Source organism: Nuphar pumila, chromosome 7, assembly GCF_984573655.1.
Source record: "Nuphar pumila chromosome 7, dmNupPumi1.hap1.1, whole genome shotgun sequence".
Taxonomy (NCBI): Eukaryota; Viridiplantae; Streptophyta; class Magnoliopsida; order Nymphaeales; family Nymphaeaceae; genus Nuphar; species Nuphar pumila.
In genome coordinates this window covers 127,386,570-127,408,576 of record NC_143255.1, presented here as the reverse complement: position 1 = coordinate 127,408,576, position 22,007 = coordinate 127,386,570, and the positions used below count along the sequence as shown (strand labels likewise).

Here is a 22,007-nt window from a genome sequence, read left to right as displayed (position 1 = left end):
CGGTTTGACAATTACCTCCCAAATCTTGCAGCCCAATGAAGAGCAGTCCATCCATTGTTATCTCGGAAATTAACAACAATACCAGAATTAAGTACTGCACTCAAAGCCCATTCATATCCTAAGCCAGCAATCATATGTATTATACCTTGCTCATGCTTGGATAGGGAGCAAGTTGCTGTTGCATCATTCTGGCATTTCTCTGAAAGCCATTGGTCCAATCTCACCTTTAAAAGTTCTTCTAATAGCCAATCCTTGATATTAGAAGAATTCTCTGAACCATCTAAAATTGAAGCTATAATTCCTTCCCATTGATTATCACCCATTTTTAACCGATCTGAGGATGCACCTTTTGATTCCATATTATTTTCTATTGAAGCATGTGCAGTTCCATGCAAAACCTTTTGTGCAAATTTGACGAGCAAAAACAATTCTTCTCTTGAGCTAGATGTATCATGTTGTGGTGGATTATAAACCATAGGATAATTGTGAGGCTTAAAACGATACTCAAATTCTCTTATTTCACTGCAGGATTCTCTATTTCCAGAAGTGATACAAAATGAGACCTTTCCAGTCACATGTGGAGGAGCCTGGCAACGAAGGACACCTTTCTGTATAATCTCTATCGGAACTTCAATATCACCAAACATGCAACACCATGCACACTCAGATGTATCACAAAGGAAATCACCAATTACTATAACCTGCATAGGACATGGAAACCACATTAATTGACACACAGGATGCAAAAAATAAAGAAGAGAGCATCCAAATCAAGTAAAACAACAATTGTTAATGTGTCATGTAAACCCTAGTTATCATCAACAAAGAAGAAATGATATTATGATGAACCCACTAAGAAATTAACCACCATTTTGAAGATCAAACTATATGCAACTTGAGGGTAATCCCTGTGGGGCCATAAGTTTTTCCATCATTTTTTTTGTGAAAAATGACATGAGCAGGCAAATTCAAAGATAAAAACAAATGACAAAATAAAGAAAATCCTACAACACCAATAAACTATGATTTAAGAAATAAAAAAGTCAAGAATATGCTTTCACTAACTGTTGACTTTAAGAAATAAACGATTCATAAGGAAAACATATAATCCTTTTGTTAGATAAAAACCATATAAAGTTCCTAACATACTAATGAGAGTGTTTTGATGCAATACTTGTCAACTGTGTTTCATTGCATTGGGGGAAAAGTAGTTCGGTATTATGTGCTTTTTTAGTCCCTGCATAGTATGGATGATGCCTTGTACTGGAAGAACAAACCTCCAAATTGGAGAGCCATATGTAATTTGCATGAATGTAAGCTTTGTAAAGATGACATCTTTGTCATCAAAGGCGGTGCCTAGGCGATCTAGGTGCAGCCCCACCCCATGGGTGATTGGGTTTGGGAGGTGGGACCCTATTTTAATGCCTAGGCGCCGCCGTCTAGCTTGCCTAGGCTGGGACTGCTTGGGCGGTGGTCTTTTTTTTTTTTTACCCTTGGTATAAAAAATTTTTACCCCTTGGTATAAAAAGGGGTCTTGCCACTTTTCGCTCTCTCCATCTCTCGCCCTTTTGTTTCCCTCTCTCTCTCTATCTCTCTCTCTCTCGGTTTCTCACTCTCTTTGGGTTTTCTTCCTCTCTTTCCCCCCTTTTTTGCTTCTCTTTTCTTTTTCCTTTTATTAGAATATATATTCTGTGTAATTGTGCTTGTGTGTTTTATTTATATATATATGTGTATGTAATGTAATTTATATATAATCAGTTTGACTGTTTCTAAGTTATATTTCTGGTTGACTGTTTCTGAGTTATGTTTGTGAGTTGTATTTCTGAGTTATATTTCTGGTTCTGTTTTTTAGTTATGTTTATGAGTTATATTTCTGAGTTATATATATCTGTGTGTGTAATTCATATATGATCTGTTTGACCGTTCTTTTTCACAATTCACATGCACCCACACACACAGCTGCTGATGCACACATATATGTCTTCTTTATGTAAATATATATAATTATATATATTCACATATCATAAGCATATATTATAATATTCTGTATTTCAGGTATATATTATATATATTGTGTGTTTGTGTTTAATTTATATATATATATATATATATATGTGTGTGTGTGCGTGTGTGTAATTCATATATAATCTTTTTGGCTGTTTATGGTTTGTGTTTCTGAACTCCGCCTGTGTATAACTGTTTAGTTATACACTACCGGTCCCAAGCCCGGATAAAGGAGGAGGGTTGCGGTAGGCCAGTGACAACCATCATAAAAACTTAGTCATACCCTATGAATATGAACCAATATGAGAATTTCGTTGGAGCGTTCCCTACTGAGCGATGCGTTGTACTCTATAGGCCCGGAGGCAGTGATAAATGGGCAAGGGTTGCTAGGTCATCGCCCGGAAGCGACGCGTCACACCAGCGCCCGGGTATGGTGTCAAATAGGCAAGGGTTCCCTCACTTTATTGGACGGGTGGGGGTAAAAAAGTTAGTTCAAAACCATAAAATTAGGTTAGCCACTTGGAACATAGGGTCTTTAACTGGTAAGTTGGTAGAGTTAGTAGATGTTATGTGTAGGAGAAAGATTGATATTTTATGTCTACAAGAGACCAAATGGGTAGGTGAGAAAGCAAAAGTGATAGAACATTGAGGATATAAGATTTGGTATACAGGAATAAATAAGAATAGGAATGGAGTAGGGATTGTTATGAGTCATGAGTTTATAGATAATATAGTTGAGGTCCGTAGGAAGGGTGATAGGATTTTATTTATTAAATTAGTATTAGGTACAGATATTATTAATATTATTAGTGTTTATGCACCTCAAGTAGGTTTAGATGATTCTATTAAGCTACGAGTCAGATAGATTTTTTCCTACTTAGAAAGAGAGATAAGGGTTGTTGCATCGATTATAAGGTTATACCGGGAGAAAGTGTAGCTACACAACATAGAGTCTTAATTTTAAATCTTAGAATTAGACAATGCCACAAAATGGATAGACATAGGATAGATCCTACAATTAAGTGGTGGGCACTGAAAGGAGCTAAACAAGGAATGTTTATAGAGCAGGTAGTTAAGGAAGTTGATTGGTGTCTCAAGGAGGATTCAGAATCAATGTGGAATAAGATAGCGGGTGGCATGAAAAAGGTGGCTAAGGAGGTATTGGGTGAGTCTAAAGGTGGTGCACCGCTAGGTAAGGATACATCATGGTGGAACGAGAATGTCAAATTAGCTATTAAGGTTAAAAAAGAGTGTTATAAAAATCTAAGTAAGAGTCGTGATAATGAGAATTTGGAGAAGTATATGATAGCAAAGAAGAAAGCTAAAAAAGTAGTTTGAAACACGAGGGATAAGGTATATAAGGAGGTTTATGACAAGTTGGATACCAAAGAGGGCGAGAAGGATATTTATAGGCTTGCAAAGATGAGAGATAGGAAATTGAGGGATCTGGGTATGGTTAGATGTATCAAAGATGAAACACAAAGGGTTTTAGTCAAAGATGAGGAGATTAAGGAGAGATGGAAAGATTATTTTGATAAGCTATTTAATGGAAGTCATGCTCAGGATCTTGGAGACTTCTCCATTCCTTTTCATGAGATGAATAGTGACTTCATGCGCAAGATTCAAAAGAAAGAAATTGCAGAGGCTTTGAAGAAAATGAAATCAAGAAGGACAGTTGGCCCAGATGGTATACCTACCGAGGCTTGGAAATGCTTAGGAGAGAAAGGTTTAGAATGGTTGACAAATCTTTTTAACAAGATTTGGCGGACAAATAAGATGCCTAATGAGTGGAGGAAGAGTACTTTGGTGCCTCTATATAAGAATAAGGGTGATATACAAGATTGCACAAACTATCGTGGTATAAAACTCATGAGTCATACTATGAAACTTTGGGAGAGGGTGATTGAGTCTAAGTTGAGGAAGGTTGTCATGATATCGGAGAATCAATTTGGTTTTATGCCTGGAAGATCAACTGTGGAAGCTATACATCTTCTTAGACAACTTATTGAGAGAAATAGAGAGGAACAAAGATTTGCATATGGTTTTTATTGATTTGGAGAAAGCATACGATAGAGTACCTAGGGACGTTCTCTGGTGGACAATGATGAAGAAAGGTGTTTCTCTCAAGTACATTTGTATAATTAAAGATATGTATGAAGTAGTAACCAATGTCCACACTTGTGGAGGGGTGACAACCAATTTCCTTATAACGGTTGGGTTACATCAAGGATCTGGCCCTTTCCTATTTGCTATAGTGATGGATGAGCTTACGAGATCAATTCAAGAAAATGTGTTGTGATGTATGTTGTTTGTTGATGATATTGTTTTGATTGATGAGTCTAGAGCTGAAGTTAATGCTAAGTTAGAATTGTGGAGACAGACATTGGAAGCAAGAGGTTTTAAGTTGAGTAAGAGTAAGACAAAATATATGGAATGTCGGTTTAGTAAGCAACGAAGTAGTGATCGGAGTGTAGTGAAGCTTGGTGAGCAAGAAATACTGGTGGATGATTGTTTCAAATATTTGGGATCTATCATTCAAAAGTATGGAGAAATTGATGGAGATGTAAATCATAGGATAAAGGTTGGGTGGATGAAATGGAAAAGTGCAACTTGAGTGTTAAGCGATCGTAGAATGCCATTACGGTTGAAGGAAAAGTTTTATAGGACGACTATTAGGCCTGCTTTACTATATGGTACGGAATGTTGGGTTGCCAAGAGACATCATATTCAAAAAATGAGTGTAGCTGAGATGCGTATGCTTAGATGGATGTGTGGAAATACAATAAAAGATAAGATTCGAAATGAGGAGATACGTAAGAAGGTAGGCGTTGCACCCATTGAAAATAAGATAGAGAGAATCGTTTATGGTGGTTTGGACATATTCGGCGAAGGCCTAATAATGCTCCAGTTAGAAGGATGGAGAAATGAGAAAATATATTAGTTAAAAGAGGTCAGGGTAGGCCTAGGAAGACATGGATGGAGATGATAGGAAAGGATATGAATGCTTTGAACCTCACCGAGGACATGGCATTGGATAGAAATGATTGGAGGAGAAGGATTCATGTGGAAGACCCAGAATGATTTTCTTTTTTGGTTCATATCGTCGACCCCAATTGTTTTGGGATGAAGGCGTAGTTGTTGTTGTTGTTGTATGGTTTGTGTTTTTGAGTTATACTTTTGGTTGACTGTTTCTGAGTTATATATATATATATATATATGTGTGTGTGTGTGTGTAATTTATATAAAATCTGTTTTCTTATCCTTTTCATAGTTCACACTTCACATACACACACAGATTCACACTCATTGCTGATGCACATATATATATATATATATATATATATATATATATAGAGAGAGAGAGAGAGAGTGATGCGTAGCTACTTAATCAATAGGTGCTTGAACACCTACATGATGTTGCTGAGCGTCCATCATGTGCACAATGGACGCTCAACATTTTTTTTACACAAAAATGCACAAAAACGGGTGAAAAGGGGTATTAGCACTGCTTTTACAGCGCCACTAAAGGTCCTAGTTCTGCTATGACCTTTAGCGGCACATAAAAACGCTGCTAAAAACCATTTTCAAAATGTCGCTTGTGTCCCTGTGGACCATTTAGTGGCACATAAAAACACCGCTAAATGGGTTTTTGCTCATTTTTGCTCCAAAACAGCATCGTTTTGGATTTTTTTTGCGCGTTGACCTTCCATCACGCCCACGATGGACGGTGAGCACGATTAAGCACGGATTAAGTAGCTACTAGCTACCATTTCACTACATATATATGTTAACATATTATAACTTATAAGCGTATGTAATTATGTATATATATATATTGTATAGTTTATGTATTTGTTTTTCACATATATATTATTTTATGTTTTTTGTTGCTTATTCCTTTTAATTTAGCAAATTTTCATTTTTTTTTTGTTTAGAACAACAATGGAAGGGGCTTCTTCTGCAAGTGCTAGAGGGTCTACTCCATGTTGCTTACTCAATTTTTTTTTTTTGTCCTAATTCTTGGCCTATATAGTTTAGTTTTAGGATCGTTAGAGTTTAGAGATGAAGATTACTATATGAGACGTTGGTTAAATGTGATGTTTTTAGTTATCATGAACTATCAGTAGTTCAGTTATGACTTATGACATTATAGTATGACTTTTAATATTGTTAAGGCTTTAATTGTGTTTAAATTATGTAGTTGCCTTTTATTTACATTGTCAGTTGACTCAGTTCTCAGTTGCATGGTTTGCTTATTCAATTGTTCATTTCTTCTTCTTATTTTTCTATTGCTTATTTTATGACTATTGTTGTTAATTTTTTTGTATACATGATTTTATTTTTTGTATATTGCTTATTCACATTGTTAGTTTGTATGGTTTGTTTATTTAATTGTTCATTTATTCTTAAATTTTTTGATCAGGTTATCAATTGCATGGTTTGTTATTTTTTTCTGTTCATTTCTTCTTATTTGTCTATTGCTTCATTTATGGTTATTGTCATTAATTTTTTTGTATACATGATTTTATTTTTGTATATTGTTCAACATTCACATGGTTTGTTTGTTCAATTGTTCATGTATTCTTAATTGTTTTGAGCAGGTTATTTAATATAATTGCTTTATAGTGTTCGGCGATATGTTATGTTTTGTATATTGCTGATTTTATGTTGTATACATGTTTGTTATTAATTTTAGCAGTTTGTTTATATGTTTTGTGTATTTTTTTTAATTTTTTAATGAATACCAACTAGTCTTTTTAGGGGCTTTCCGCCTTGTGCCTTTAACAACTAAGGATGATATGTAGCTAGGAAATGGAGGGCACCTAATCCCCCAGCTTGCTTATTAAAAAGAAAATGTAAAGTTCATAGGCTAAAGAATCTTACAATAAGTGCCTTCTAGAAAGAGGAAAATACCTTTGCACCTTCTGTAGAGTATGCCCACTCTGGGGATATTTCTCGAATAATAAAACGTTGGACTTGTGAAACAGTCAAACCTAAATCAGCTTCAGGAAGTTGGCCCAGATGATTTGCTTGGTCAAAAATAGTTCCATAATATTCAGGAGAATACTTGCTACCAGAAATGTTTATGTCGTTAGTCTCAGTCCATTCTAGACTATTTAGCCTTCCTACTACCCCAATATGGTGGTCACTATCGTGAACACTAGATCTTAATGAACTTGGCAAACCTGAAGGTCTTTCATTATGTTGAGGCAAGGAAGTTGAAGTTGGTGATGCAAGGCTGTCAGTCCCAAGTAGGAAGCGTTGTGCAGCTGAAAGTTGCTGTCTCAAATTATATGAGGAAGACTGACCAGAACTATTTTGTCCCATGTGCCCTATAGCATCTTTCCAGTTCCAAGCCAAATTCGTAGGCTGTTCAGAATTGATAGAAGTATCCCCTTTTTCAGAAGAAATTTGTGACCAATCCTGTGCCAAAATTTTCATAAAAGTGTTAAACAGTAACTGGGAGAAACAGATATTGCATTATCAAATCAATCTCTTGCTTTTAGTCCAACTAAATAATCTCACATGAAATTCTGGTTAAAAATCAGTCCCAAATGCATAGGAAAGGAAAAAGGCCACACTTGGAAAATAAATACCACACAATATACACAGTAAACATAAACTGCAAATACTTCAATCAACATATTTTGGGTTAGGTACTTATTACAGGAACCAATTGTAATATGTAAATCATGAGAGTCACAAAAAATTTATTTTACATTATAGAGATATATCAAATCCCAAAGTGTAGCAACTTACAAATTATTCTCTGTGGAATCCCAATGGAGGAAACAGATAATGTAGATGATAGTTATGGTAAAATAGAGAAACACTTACACTCACTCGTATACTTACTCTTTCATAGGATATTGTAGTACTGTCCAATGCTGATTCTCCACCGAGCTTACATGTCCCATTTATTGATGACCTAGGAACATACTGCACATCTACTCCATTTGAGCTTTTCTCTTCAGGTCCAACTGAACTTGAGCATAGCTCCAGCATTTCTTTCCAAGATGGAGATCCTTTTCTTTCTGGCTCACTCCATGGCTGCCCATTCTGCTTTCCCTGAACGTCTAAAGAGAATGTGAAGTATAAAAGTAAATTTCTGGCACTTCAGTAAATAATCAAGGGCTAACCAAAATATAGACAAAGAAGAATATGAAATTTCTGTACAGACAAAGATAAGCAATGTCGGGTGATAAAAAAATAAACAATTATCTGGAGAAAACGACCATTCTGATAAAGAACCAAGAGACTACTAAAGAAGACAATTGCCAACAGAGAGGATAACACAAAAGAGAAAACCAGAGAAAGCGATGACACTAAAATCATCCATTTTCCAACAGAAAACTCACCCCAAGAGAGAAACAAATTTGTAAAGTTATGAAAGACTTGAATGTGAACTTCTTGATAATAAATAGAAGAGGAGAAAAAGACTTAATCACTTAATTTAGCATGGGAATGTGTGCATGAAAGACCAGAGAATGAGCTTGCATAAAAAGAACCTTATATAAATCCAAATTGCAACAAGCATAGGAAAAGCATCTATCCTGGAATGTTCATCTGTGAAGAACAGAGAAAACAACAGGAAGGAAAATCATCTTTTCATTCTCCACAAATAATACAATATTACTTTTTTTCCAATTTCTGAAATACATAAGCTCTTCCTTTTATAACTGCAAACCCAGTCCTGTGGATGCCAGATACCAATTGCAGGTTATTGGAATCTCCTATCAACATTCATGTTCTAGCAAGGGTGTTGGCTAATTTTGAACGCTAATAAGGCAGTAAAACACCGCTGACTGTCCGCTTTACCATTCTCGCATGAGTATTTTATAACCTAATTACAAAATAAATTGGATATACCCCTTCGTACATAATGAAGTCCTACAACTAGAATTAGCCTAAAATAGTACCAAATAACCTCGATAAAGCAAGAAACTCTGTTGCCTCAAACCATGAAAACTATTAATAGCCAACTAGGCAACTACCTATTAAGTTGTATATATATATATACCCATTAGGGGTATTTTGGTCATTTCAGTCCCTGTAATAGGTTGTGCCCATTAGGGGCACATTAATACTTTTACTTTTTTTCTTATAAGGACTATTGGTAATGAAGTATGCGGAAATGTAATATAAGAATGCTAATGCATTCACAATGTCCTACAATGGACAAGTACAAAGGCACAAAAGAGAGATAAGAGAGAAGTCCACTATGGGACAATACAACAAGCCTTAAAAGGCTACACAAATAAAAATAAATAGTTTTATTAGAGAAGAGCTCTAGAAGCTTAAGAATACAAGGGGAGAACCCCCTATTTATACACAAAAGGAGAGCCAAAAGGAAGCCATTGGGGGCTCCCACATATTGTCCTGTCATACAAAGGCACAAAAGAGAGATAAAGAGAGAAGTCCACTATGGGACAATACAACAAGCCTTAAAAGGCTACACAAATAAAAAGAAATAGCTTTATTAGAGAAGATCTCTAGAAGCTTAAGAATACAAGGGGAGAACCCCTTATTTATACACAAAAGGAGATAGCCAAAAGGAAGCCATTGGGGGCTCCCACATATTGTCATTGGGAGCCCCCAACGGTCATATTTATGACCGTTGGGGGTCCCAACAACTATATATGGGACCGCCAATGTGAATTAAAAAAAAATAGAAAAAATAAAAAAGAATCTAACTTATTTAAAATAGTTGTTTCTAGAAACAATTATATAAAAAGACAAAAATACCCTTATCGGGTATTATATATATATATATATATATATATATATATATATATATATATATATATATATTTTAACACCACCCCTCAAACTTTACAGGGAGATGACCGAAAGTTTGCTAAGAAGAAAAATAAAATGAAGAGCAGAAAGAGCTTTAGTGAAGAAGTCTGCCAACTGATACTCTGATGTGACATATGGCAAGGTAACCGTTCCTCTCAAATATTCATCACAAACGTAGTGGCAGTCCATCTCTATATGTTTGATACGCTCATGGAAGATGTGATTTCTGGCAATGTAAATTGCACTTTTGTTATTGCAGCATAGCTTCGAAGGATCGGAGATGTCTACACCCATATCTTTAAGAAGACTTTGTATCCAAACAAGTTTCATAGTGGTATTTCTCATAGCCCGATATTCGGCTTCAATAGAGGATAGCGATACTTTTTGTTGCTTCTTGCATCTCCAAGCAATCAGGGAATCTCCTAAAAAGACACAAAAACTAGTAGTTGAGATTCTATCATTAGAGTTTCCTCCCCAATCAGCATCAGTATAAGCAAGTAAATTTAATGATAAAGATGATAATACAAATAGCCCTTTAGCGATGATATTCTTGATGTATCTGACAATTCGTAGCACAACACTCATGTGAACAGTTGTAGGAGCATGCCGAAACTGGCTAGCAGAGTGAACGACATGCGCAATATCTGGTCCAGTAATGGACAGATAGGTGAGAAATCCAATGAGTTGTCTGTAGGGTGTGGGATCTTCTAGAAGAACCACAACCTCCAGTCTTAATTTAGCATTGATCACTTCAAGAGTTTCTACCTTCTGTCATCTGAAATTTCAGATTTAGTACATATATTTGCAGCAAGTTTCATTTGAGAAAGTATATAACCTCGGGGAGAGTATATAACTTCAATTCCTAAGAAATATCTTAAGAATCCTAAGTGAGACATATCAAAATTATCTTTTAACATATTTTTGACATTACGAATACCAACTTGATCATTCCCTGTAATAATCATATCATCGACATAAAGAAAAAGAATAACAATACTAGTTCCTGCATTTTTCACAAAGAGAGTAGTGTCAGTATAGCATGAACGAAAACCCAAACTAATCATGACATTACTAAATCTATCATACCAAGCGTTGGGAGACTGCTTAAAACCATACAATGCTTTTAAAAGTTTAAGAGTTTTGTCTTGTTCAATGTTAAATCCCAACAGAGGATCCATATAGACTTCTTCATTTTATTGTTGTTGTTTGTAAGGAAAGCACTTTTAACATCTAATTAATATATAGGTCATTTTTTAGTTGACCTCACAGGTGCAAAAGCTTACTCATAGTCAATACCATATTCTTGTGAGTATTCTTTAGCTACTAATCTTCCTTTATATCGTTCTAAAGTACCATCACTTTTAGTCTTAACTTTAAAAACCCATCGGCATCTAATAGGTTTTTTGTTTGGAGGAAGTTTAACTATTTCTCAAAATGTTAGCTTTCTTAAGAGCATCTAGTTCTATATTCATGGCTTCAATCTAATGTGGTATATTTTTCGCTTGATTATAATGTGTGGGCTCATGATAGGAGTGTAAAGTTATTAAGCAAACCCTATAATTAGGTGTTAGAGATTCATATGACACAAACATATTTGGTGGAATGGATTCTCTAGTAGATCGCCTAAGAGAGGTTTCTTCTAGAGACTCATTGTTTTGAGAGAATTTTTCTAAGGCACTAATAGGTTTATTTTGCTCATGTTGGGTATAAACTTGGAGATTTTTATCAATGATATCATCACTACTTGGTGATGTTTCAATATTAGAGTTTTCATGATGTGTATAATCTATTATTTCAAAATGATTCAATGAATCATCATTAGTATGCATATCTTTCATTGGGGAAAGATCATACAAAAACATATAGTCAATTTCATCTTTCTTATCAAGATTTTCAAACCCATTTTCATCTTCTAAGAAGGTCACAACTTTTGAAACATAAAGTTTGTTATTTTTTAAACCAAAGTATCTATATTTTTTTTTTATTTTCACCATATCTAAGAAAAAAATATTCAATCGCTTTTAAAGATAACTTATCTCTTTTATGTAAAAGTACAAAACATTTGCAACCGAAAATACGTAAGTGATTATAGTCGGGTGCCATGTTGAGAAGTTTTTCATAAGGAGAGATATTTTTCAAACTTGATGATTGCACACGATTTATTAAATAAGTGAAAGTTAAAACGGCTTCGGCCTAAAAAATTTTAGGGATATTTTTATAAATAAGTAATATTCTAGTGGTTTCTATAATATGCCTATGTTTTCTTTCCGTTAGCCTGCTTTGTTGAGGTGTTCTAGGACATGATCTTTGATGACAAATTCCATTTTGCTTTAAATAATTTTGAAAATCATTGAATAGATATTCTCCACCGGAATCGGATCTAAAAATAGATATACTACTTTGAAATTAATTTTTTAGTCTTTAAAAAAGGAGAAAACTTCCGATTTAAGATTAAGAAAATAAATTCATACATATATAGTAAAGTCATGGATGAATGTAATATAGTATGAATAACCACCCTTAGATATAACCGGAGATGGGCCCCAAACATCCGAGTGCACCAATTCAAAAGGTCTTATTGAAATAAATGTTCTAGTTGAAAATGGAACAAACTTTATTTTCTCAAAAATACAATCTTTGCAATTCATACACTTTTCTTTACAAATTTTGTTTTCAAAAGGAAAAAGATACATTTTCGAGTAACTTGGATGTCCAAGTCTTTTATGACAAGTTTTATTATTTTTGTCTTTGACATAAGTACAAAAAGAGTTTGAAGGAAGAGTGAAATGATCCATAAAGTAGAGGTCTCCCTTCCTATGGCCTTGCCCAATCCGCTTCCCCGACTGGAGATTCTGCACAAAGCAACCATTAGATGAAAAAGATATTTCACATCCATGGTCGACAATTTGGGAAACCTAAAAAAGGTTTAGGTTTAATTTTGGAATAACTCTCACTTTTGGAACAAAAAAGTTTTGAGAATTTTTAGAATCTAGTGTTCCTATACATTTTATTTTTTAAAAAGTTCTATCGGCTGTAGAGACACAAGATAATTTTGAATTGGTGCATACATCGGTTAAAGCATTTTCATGAGGAGTCACATGAAAAGATGATCCAGAATTTAAAATCCAAGAATACGTACCGGGTAGTGATGTAGAGGTAATAGCGACACCGGATGTAGAGAAGGTAGCTTTAAATATTTGTTGAAGAGCCATGGAGATTTGTCAAGTGTTTCTTTAATATTTTCACTCTTGCCTTCTTCCTTTTTGGTGGTTGATTATTCAACGGAAGCAACTTCAAGCTTGAAAGTTCCATCCAATTTGGGGCAAGCGGGTTTAATATGACCCAACTCATAACAATGATGACAAATAATGTTGTAGTTACCTTGCTTCCCAAAGTATGGGGGTTTGTATGTTTTAACATTGTTACCAGGTTTAGACACGACTAGACCTCATCTATACTCTTACTCATGCCAAGCCGAGTTTCTTCTTGAGTAATTTCGACAATAGTATCTTCCAAAGAAGAAAGAGTGGATCTATGAAGAAGGGAGGATCTTACTTGCTCAAATTTGGGACAAAGCCCAAATAAAAATTGAAACAAACTTTCTTGTTCCATTTGTTTTTGCCTAAGTTCCACATCCTCAATGGCCACCCACTTAGGCTCTAAAAGTGTTAATTCATCCCATAGAAGATTTAGAGCACTATAATAATCTTGAATGCTCAAATCAACTTGTTTGGTGGTTCTTACTTTTTCTTGTAAAAAATAAACTCTTGCAAGATCTTTTTGGGTATACATACCCTTCATAAAGAACCAAGCCTCGTTGGCTCTATGAAATTTAACTATATTAGCACATACCTTGAGTTCTACAATACTCATGAACCATGCAAGAAACTTTGCATGATTGCTCTCCCAATCTTCCACTTTTCTTTGATGTTCTTCAATGGCCTTGAGGCGAGCATCTCCCTCAAGAGCTTTTTTTTGACCTCCTTCTATCTTGGTGAATTTTAGTTGAGGTTCCGGAATAGAACCCATTACATAACATTATGTAATTCATGCCATTGAGCTTGAAGGATAGGTCGATCTTGGATTCCATTGCACGGATAAAATATAAGAGGAAAGAAGGACAGCGTTGTCACGACTTCAACTCCAAGAACCGTATGGCTCTGATACCATGTAATGAAGTATGCGAAAATGTAATATAAGAATGCTAATGCATTCACAATGTCCTACAATGGACAAGTACAAAGGCACAAAAGAGAGATAAGAGAGAAGTCCACTATGGGACTACAACAAGCCTTAAAAGGCTACATAAAAAAAAAGAAATAGCTTTATCAGAGAGGAGCTCTAGAAGCTTAAGAATATAAAGGGAGAACCCCTTATTTATACACAAAAGGAGATAGCCAAAAGGGAGCCATTGGGGGCTCCCACATATTGTCGTTGGGAGCCCCCAACGGTCATATTTATGACCGTTGGCGGGTCGCAAAGACTATATGTGGGACCCCCAATGTGAATTAAAAAAAACAAAATAAAAAAAAATAAAAGGAATCTAACTTATTTAAAATAGTTGTTTCTAGAAACAACTGTGTAAAAAGACAAAAATACCCCTACCAGGTATTGTATATGTATATATATATATATGTATATATATATATATATACATATATTTTAACACTATTTAGTTAAATACCACATAGAGTTGTTGAAACAGTCCAACAACTCTATTGATACTGCTTCTTGTGTATAAATAGGAGTGAACCCCCTCTTGTTCTTTTATGCTTGTTCTCAAACACTCTCTCAATAGATTCTTGATATTTTTTATATTGTCTCTCTTCTGATTGTATCTTGACCTATAAGTGGTCTCCATTTGTGTATGTTGTACTTACCCATAAGAGGTATTTGTTTTTATCTGTCATATTTCATTACATGGTATCAGAGCTTACGTGAAATCAAGAGACAAATAGTGAAATTGGTAGAGCATTGGTTTGTTGGATCGTTGCCTCAAGAAGCATGTAATCAAGCTTCTTCAACACCTTTCTTCTTGCAATCTTCTCCTCTTCTTTCCTCTCTTTCTTGTCTCTCTATCTATTTTTCTTCTTTCGCTATGACTAAAAAAAAATTGTAATAGTTTTTTTCATCAAATTTAATGTGAAAAACTACAATATGTGGGCTGCGGCAGTGAAAACAATCCTCATGGGTAAAGATATGTGGCAATTTGTTTATGGTTCCGCATTGGAACCACAACCAATTCTCACAAGAATGGTTGTTGGAGTTGATGGTGAATCTAAGGAAGAGAGCCTCAAAGGGAGTTGAAAGAGAAAATGCTATGCTTGATTATAAAAAAAACCTATAAAGAGTGAGAAGTGGGTCATGCCAAAGTTCTTTCTCTCTTTATGGGTAGTATGCATGAGGAGTCATGCTCCGATATTCTTGAACCAGCGGATGAAACTTGGGAATATGTTAGACAAACATATACCCAAAAAGTTGTCACATGGGTGCGGGTGCAGGGGTGTGGCACATTCAAAAAACTTGGGTGCGGGGGTGCAACAAATATATATATATATATATATATATATATATATATATTAAAGTCCAAAAGTTGGACATAAATGATAGGTTGACCGCATCGGGTGCCGTACCCGCGTCGACGCGGGTGCGGCACCCAGTTGGCTGAGTCCTTGTAACATAGCCAAAAAGATGTTGCTCATAAGATGCTAAAAAATGGAAGAAATACAAGCACGAGGAACAATCGTTCCAATTTTTTAGAGGTCTTATACCCGAATTTGAACAAGTCCGGGTCAATATAATTCATAGGGAAAAACTTCTTCCCTTGCATGAGGTCTTGGCTCAAGTGTGTATGGATGAGTAAAGGTTGAAATCCATGTCTGATTCTAAAGAGATCAAAGATAATGTTTTGGTCGTGTCAAGACTGGGTACCAATACAAATGTTTACAAAGCACCATATTTTTCAAAACCTTACTATGGGAGATCTAGATATGCTGACAACAAGAGAAAAAATATAATAACATGCCATAATTGTAGAGAGTTGAAGCACATCAAGCCCTATTATCCCAAGTTCAAAAGAAGAGAATACAAAAAGTTGGCATCTCTAGGAACATCTTATGAAGAAAGAAGTAGAATCAATGAGGATTCAAAATCCATTGGAACCATGTTCTCTCAAATCATGGAGGCCTTTCATCCACTAATCAAGAACTCCTCTTCCTCTCTTTTGGGAGCCACGACCTTTACATCTTTACCTCCCAGTAAGTTTTCTTGGCTTTTAGATTTTGGAGCCTCATTTCATATGACTCTACGTATGTCTTTGCTTTTCGAATGTTGCACTAATTCAATACAAAATAATACTTTTACCGTTGATGGGTCATCTCTTAATATAAAAGGAAGTATTTTAAAAAATTTTGTTCCAAAAATCAGATGTCTCAAAATTAGATTTAAACCTTTTTTCTATATCTCAAATTACCGACCATGGGTATAGTATATCCTTATCATCTAAGCAATGTCCGGTGCAGGATCTCCAGTCTGGGAAGCAAACTGGGGAAGGACATAAAGGAGACCTCATAGTTTTGTAGCATCAAAGACTAGGACATCCTAGTTTATCAAAGTTATCCCATGTTGTACATTTGAACAAATTTTGTAATGAAAAATTTCATTGTGAGGATTGTGTTCTTGGCAAAATGAAACCCATTTTTTTACTAAATGAACCTTCTTTTCTTTTGAACCGTTTGAATTAGTGCATTCGGACATATGGGGACCTTCTCTTATCTTATCTAAAGGTGGTTACTCGTATTATGTAATTTTTGTTGATGATTATACTAGATTTTTTTGGATATACTTTCTTAGGCACAAAAGTAAAGTTGTTGAAAATTTTAAAAAATATCATAATCTTGTCAAAAATCAATTTAAAACTGAAATTTTTATCTTTCGCTCTGACTCTGGGGGGTTTATGTCAAGTGATTTCAAAACTTATTTTGAAAACAATGTGATTTTACACCAAAGATCATATGCTTATACACCTTAACAAAATGGATTAGTTGAAAGAAAACATAGGCACATAATTGAGACCACTAGAACTCTCTTAATTTCAAAAAATGTTTCAAAACATTTTTGGGTTGAAGCTTGGTTGGTTGTTGTGTATCTTATTAACAAACTTTCATCATATAAGCTTCAAAATATTTCTCATATTGAAAAACTCTTTAAAATCTCTCTTGATTATCTTAAATTAAGACCTTTTGGATGCAAGCGCTTTGTTCTCACTAAAAAAATGATACTCTCTTAAAGTTATACTATGTGTATTCTTTGGATACGAGGAAATCCAAAAAGGATTTAGATGTTTTGATTCAGAAAAGGACAAACTTTATATCTCAATGAATGTTTATTTTTTGGAGAATGAAAGTTTCTTTCAAAATGTGCCTAAAAAGAACTCTGAATATTCTTTTTTATTTGAGATATTACCTTAAAATAGTAATGAGATTTTATTTAAGAATGCTAGTAATGAAGAGCCTCAACTCAATCTCCAAGATGGTGAGAATATTGAATCAAAAGAACCTAATGTAATTTAATATAGAAGACGTGCAAATGATAGACAACCAAGTGCTCTAAAAAATCATTCCACCTTATAAACCCAACTATAAGGAGTTAGAAGATCTAATTGAACATCTAGACCCCTTGATATATTTGTTTCATATTAATTTTTTTTCCACAATATAGAATTTGTCTCGCTAAGATTCTGTCTTACTTTAAACATGATACATAATTAGGCAAAGGAATTGTAATTATAACGACCCCAACTTATACCCCTTCAAAAGTGCGGATTTTTTTTTAAACCATTGCGAAAATATTCTCAGAGACCCGAGGCCCTTACAGTTTCACTCATAATTGGATAACCAAACAAACCACTAGGGATCTTACATTTATCATTCACACCATAACAAGCCAAATTTTATTAAATAAGTAATGATAGTCTCGAGACAATTACATAAGAAAAATCAAAGTACATGAACAATTAAATATAAAGAAAATGGAAGAAAAGCAGAGCCACGTTATCCATTTGTGAAGTTGTCTAGCAAACATGCAGCACCTGTAGCTCTCCTAGAAGCGAGTCACTTCACTGATCCCCTTCGGCTGCGAAAACCACAAAAGTAAGGGTGTCAGAAATCTGAGGATTTCTGTTTACGAATCCCTCTAGTGAAATAAATAAGCATAAAGAATACAGATAAGAATTCATGCAATAATTTAGAGGAATGTTATTGCAATAAGAACATAGTTCATATAAACATTTAGAATATTCAGCATGCAACATGATATAATATCATGCATTCAATCATACAGGGCAAGTAGAGAAGCAAGTAAATATACATGATCTAATGCATAACAGGAAAAATGCATAATGTTTGTGCACATGCATGAATACTTTATTATCTTTGATCAAATTCTCTTATTATATGCATGCCCCTATTAGAATACACACAATTTAAGTTTTTTTTATTACCGTTGCCCGCGGATACACCAAACGAGTAAAATTTTTCGAGGTCAAGTAGGGTTCTCAGGATAACTTAGCACACAAGTTGTATTTCAAACTTAACCCTCGACCGAATCACCTTCGGAACATTAGACATTCACATCTAATGTCGGGACACTAAGGACATCCACATCTAATAGTGTCACTTTCTTGGTATACCAAAACAACAGTTGTGTCTACACACCACTCAGGTCAAATGACGGACTCTCCCTAAAACCGTGGTCAGGAGAAAGAACCTCAATATCGGTTTCTGGGGCAATCAATAATGCATACGAAGTTTTTGTATCCTCGTGATCCCCCAAAACCAAAACTCTAAGATTCTCATTCTAACGACGGAAGATCTCAGAACGTATATTGCACTGTTCTTCTTTTCTTTATCTTGTTATTAAATGTCGAATATTAAACTTGCAATTCAGCATGCAAAAGCAAAGGCACAAGCTCGCATATTCCCCTACGAGAACCATCATGGGACCATCGCCCACGAAAAAACATAAAACAGTGCAACAACATTAATGTGATTTTTGCGATGCATTATAAACAAGTAAAGAAGAAGCAAACCAAAGCTCGAGGCTCACCAGGCCTACGATGATTCATTTAGATCATCGATGCACCATATGCAAAAACCTTAACAATATGCCATACATGAAATAAATCATATGCTTTCCAAATGTACATTCATATATGCTAATTTTAACTATGTGTATCAAACAAGGATATTCATAAGCATGTTTTTGTTTAATTCATATGCTAGTGACAAATGCACGATTTCATTTAATGCACATATTCAAGTCAATTGCATGCTTCCATTCATTACGCATAATCATGTCAATTGCACAGTTTCATTATGTACACATATTCACATCAATGTACAATTTCTTTGAGTGTACATATATATGTCAATGAATGTTTTCTTTTGGGTGTGCATATTCATGACAACATGATGCTCTCATTTAGCAAGCATGAGAACGCACTCCCACATAAGCACACACCGTCAGCATTTCAAAATTGAAGTTTTATCTATGTCACATGGGTGCGGGTGCGGGTGCGGGTATGCGACAGAGGCAAAAATATGCGGGTGCGGGTATACGGCAAAGGCAAAAATATAATATATATAATATATATATATATATATATAATTTTGAAGTTTTAACAGTTAACATTGTCGTAATATCATTCAGCATGCATGCAATATATCAGCCTAAATATCAATCAAATAAGTAAAGGAATTACATAAATCAACCTAAATATCAATCAAATAAGTAAAGCAGAAAAGAACTAAATTACATACCAAAGTATATCTTGATGAAGTAATGGATCTTAATAATTTTCTTCTTTATCATCAAATGCATCATTCGAAGGAATACTAGGCGCAGCTATATCCATGTTTGTTATGTTGAAATCATGCTCTCCCTCGAAGTCATACTCTTCTGGGTTTACATCCCAAAATTTGGACGTTCCTTGTCTGCGTTACAAACCCAATTTAAAAATGTTGAATACAATACAAGTATATTTAAATGAAAAACTAAGAAATAATCAAATAACTAAGAGAGCAAATTAGTACATGAATTCATCATTGGTTCGCGAAAGTAATCGAAGATTTGAATGAACATATACTAAATCCTCTGCACGTTTGCTGGTGAGTTTGTTTCTCTTCATGTTGTGGATTTGAGAATATGTGCTTCAATTTCTTTCACAACAAGATGAACTAGCAGACTACGATAGCAATCTTAATGCAAGACATTGAAGAAGAGGTGTCTCTGATCCAAATGTTGACCACTATGTGATAGGATCTATATTATCTTCTTCTCTCGCGAATAATGTCGGTTCATATAATTTCGAAGATGAAAATTTTTCAAACTCTTGTGTGACTTGATATAGAAGATATGCTTCTAGTAAAAGTTTTGTCATACACATATTTCTATTTCTTGATAGCTCTGGGTTTAAATTTGGAGAGACACGACCAATACCACCAGCCCGCCACTTATTTGCATAATATTTTGGATTAAGAGAATGTGTCATGCAATGCAAAGGAGTGTTGCTTTTATCCCATCTTCTGACTAAAATTGAATGAATATGATTAAAAATTTTAAATCATCCAATGCATGATTTTTTTATTCATGCTTGAAAACTATAGTTTGTATTTTTTCAATCATATTATCCCACATTTCATAAACTTTGTGAAACATGGGCTTATCCTTATCAACTTCTCTTAATTCCTAAATAGGTTGCGAAAATTGAAGGAAGTATACCACTCTGTCCCAAAACTCATCATCAAGAATGAATTTTTTAATTTCTTGAGCCTTGATATCATCATCAGCACGATAGAATGTTCAATTTTCATCAGTCACCATGTTAATCAAAGCATTCTTCACTCTTTTAATCTTCTTCACCATCACAATGATAGACGCAAAACGTGTTTCAGCGACCTTCAACAATTTCAAGTCAGAATGCCTATTAAATATAGCATTAGCACGATGGTGGTTAACAACAAAATTCCTAATGCTTTTGACATTTCTTTCTAAATCTTCAATCCATGAACATAAAGCATATGCTTGTAAATTTTCTTCTTATTTGGGGTTTCAGATGCTCTTTAGGGCCAGATTTAAGTTGTGTCCTACACAAGGAGTCCAAAAAATATGAGGGTACTCACTCTCCAAACTCAACGCTGCACTTTTACAAACTGGAGCGTTGTCTGTAATGATTTGTACCACTTTTTGATCACCCACTTCTTTTATGACTTCTATAAACAATCCCTTCAAATACTCTGCATTTTTATATTCCCCAGATGCATCAACTGCTTTCAAAAATATTGAGTCACTAAGCAAACAAGCAATGAAATTGATCAGTGAACGCTTTTGAATATTTGTTCATCCATCAGACACAATAGAAACTTCATTTTACTCCCATGAATATTTTTTAATCTCCAGCAACCTCTATATATTTGCCCTCTCTTCTGCAAGAAGTGTGGTTCGTATTTTTTCTGAACTTGAAGGCACATAGTCACTCAAATTACAATTTGCCAAGGATGTTACTAAATCCTTCAAATAAGGATTCTAGCCATATTAAATGGGAGTGAACTAGAATAAAAATACCTCTCAACTTTTTTAGCCAATTTTTCTCTTCCATATGTATTGAATGTTGCTTGTATCGTTCCTCTACCTCATACATTGACTTTTCTTTTTTTTCAGCATCTTCTTGGTGGCTTGCAAATGGCACACTAACTACATAAAAATCGTCCATTGCCTTTCTCTTCTCATATTCTTGTATTGTCTTCGCATTGCCTCATCAATTTTTCTGCATTCTGAAATGTCATGTCCTAGTATCTTCAACAAATGAGCCTTCACTCTTGTGTAAGACCCAACAAAATCTCTTTCACAGAGCTTGCATCGAAATGTCTTGTTTTCACCACCTCCTTCTCCAGTTTTTGCAAGTTTATATACATGTACCCATAGTGACCCCACATCATCAATCTCACTACAACTATCAGCAAAACTAACAGCAGAACTCACATGTTGGGACGAGGATGACGCAAGTCCTTTCCCTTTATCCGTCATTTTTATCTTGAAAACACAAAAAAAATACATTCAAAAATTTCAAATCAATTATACAAACATTATCTTGATATAAAATATATATATAATATATATATATATATATATTATATAATAAAATC

The 22,007-nt window shown here is 34.6% G+C and overlaps 1 protein-coding gene across 3 annotated transcripts in view; it reads right to left on the bottom strand.

Annotated features, from left to right (window-relative positions):
• Positions 1-22,007, bottom strand: part of LOC149833431 (calmodulin-binding transcription activator 4-like) — an 86,191-nt gene that overhangs the window by 1,931 nt on the left and 62,253 nt on the right. For 2 of the 3 annotated variants that reach the window (XM_090015120.1, XM_090015121.1), the window contains exons 7-9: positions 7,861-8,081; positions 6,919-7,428; positions 16-701 (exon numbers count right to left, since the gene is read on the bottom strand). In XM_090015120.1, coding sequence (XP_089871246.1) covers positions 16-701; positions 6,919-7,428; positions 7,861-8,081 — 1,417 coding nt within the window. The remainder of the gene's footprint in view (positions 1-15; positions 702-6,918; positions 7,429-7,860; positions 8,082-22,007) is intronic. The other variant, XM_090015122.1, reaches the window with a different exon arrangement.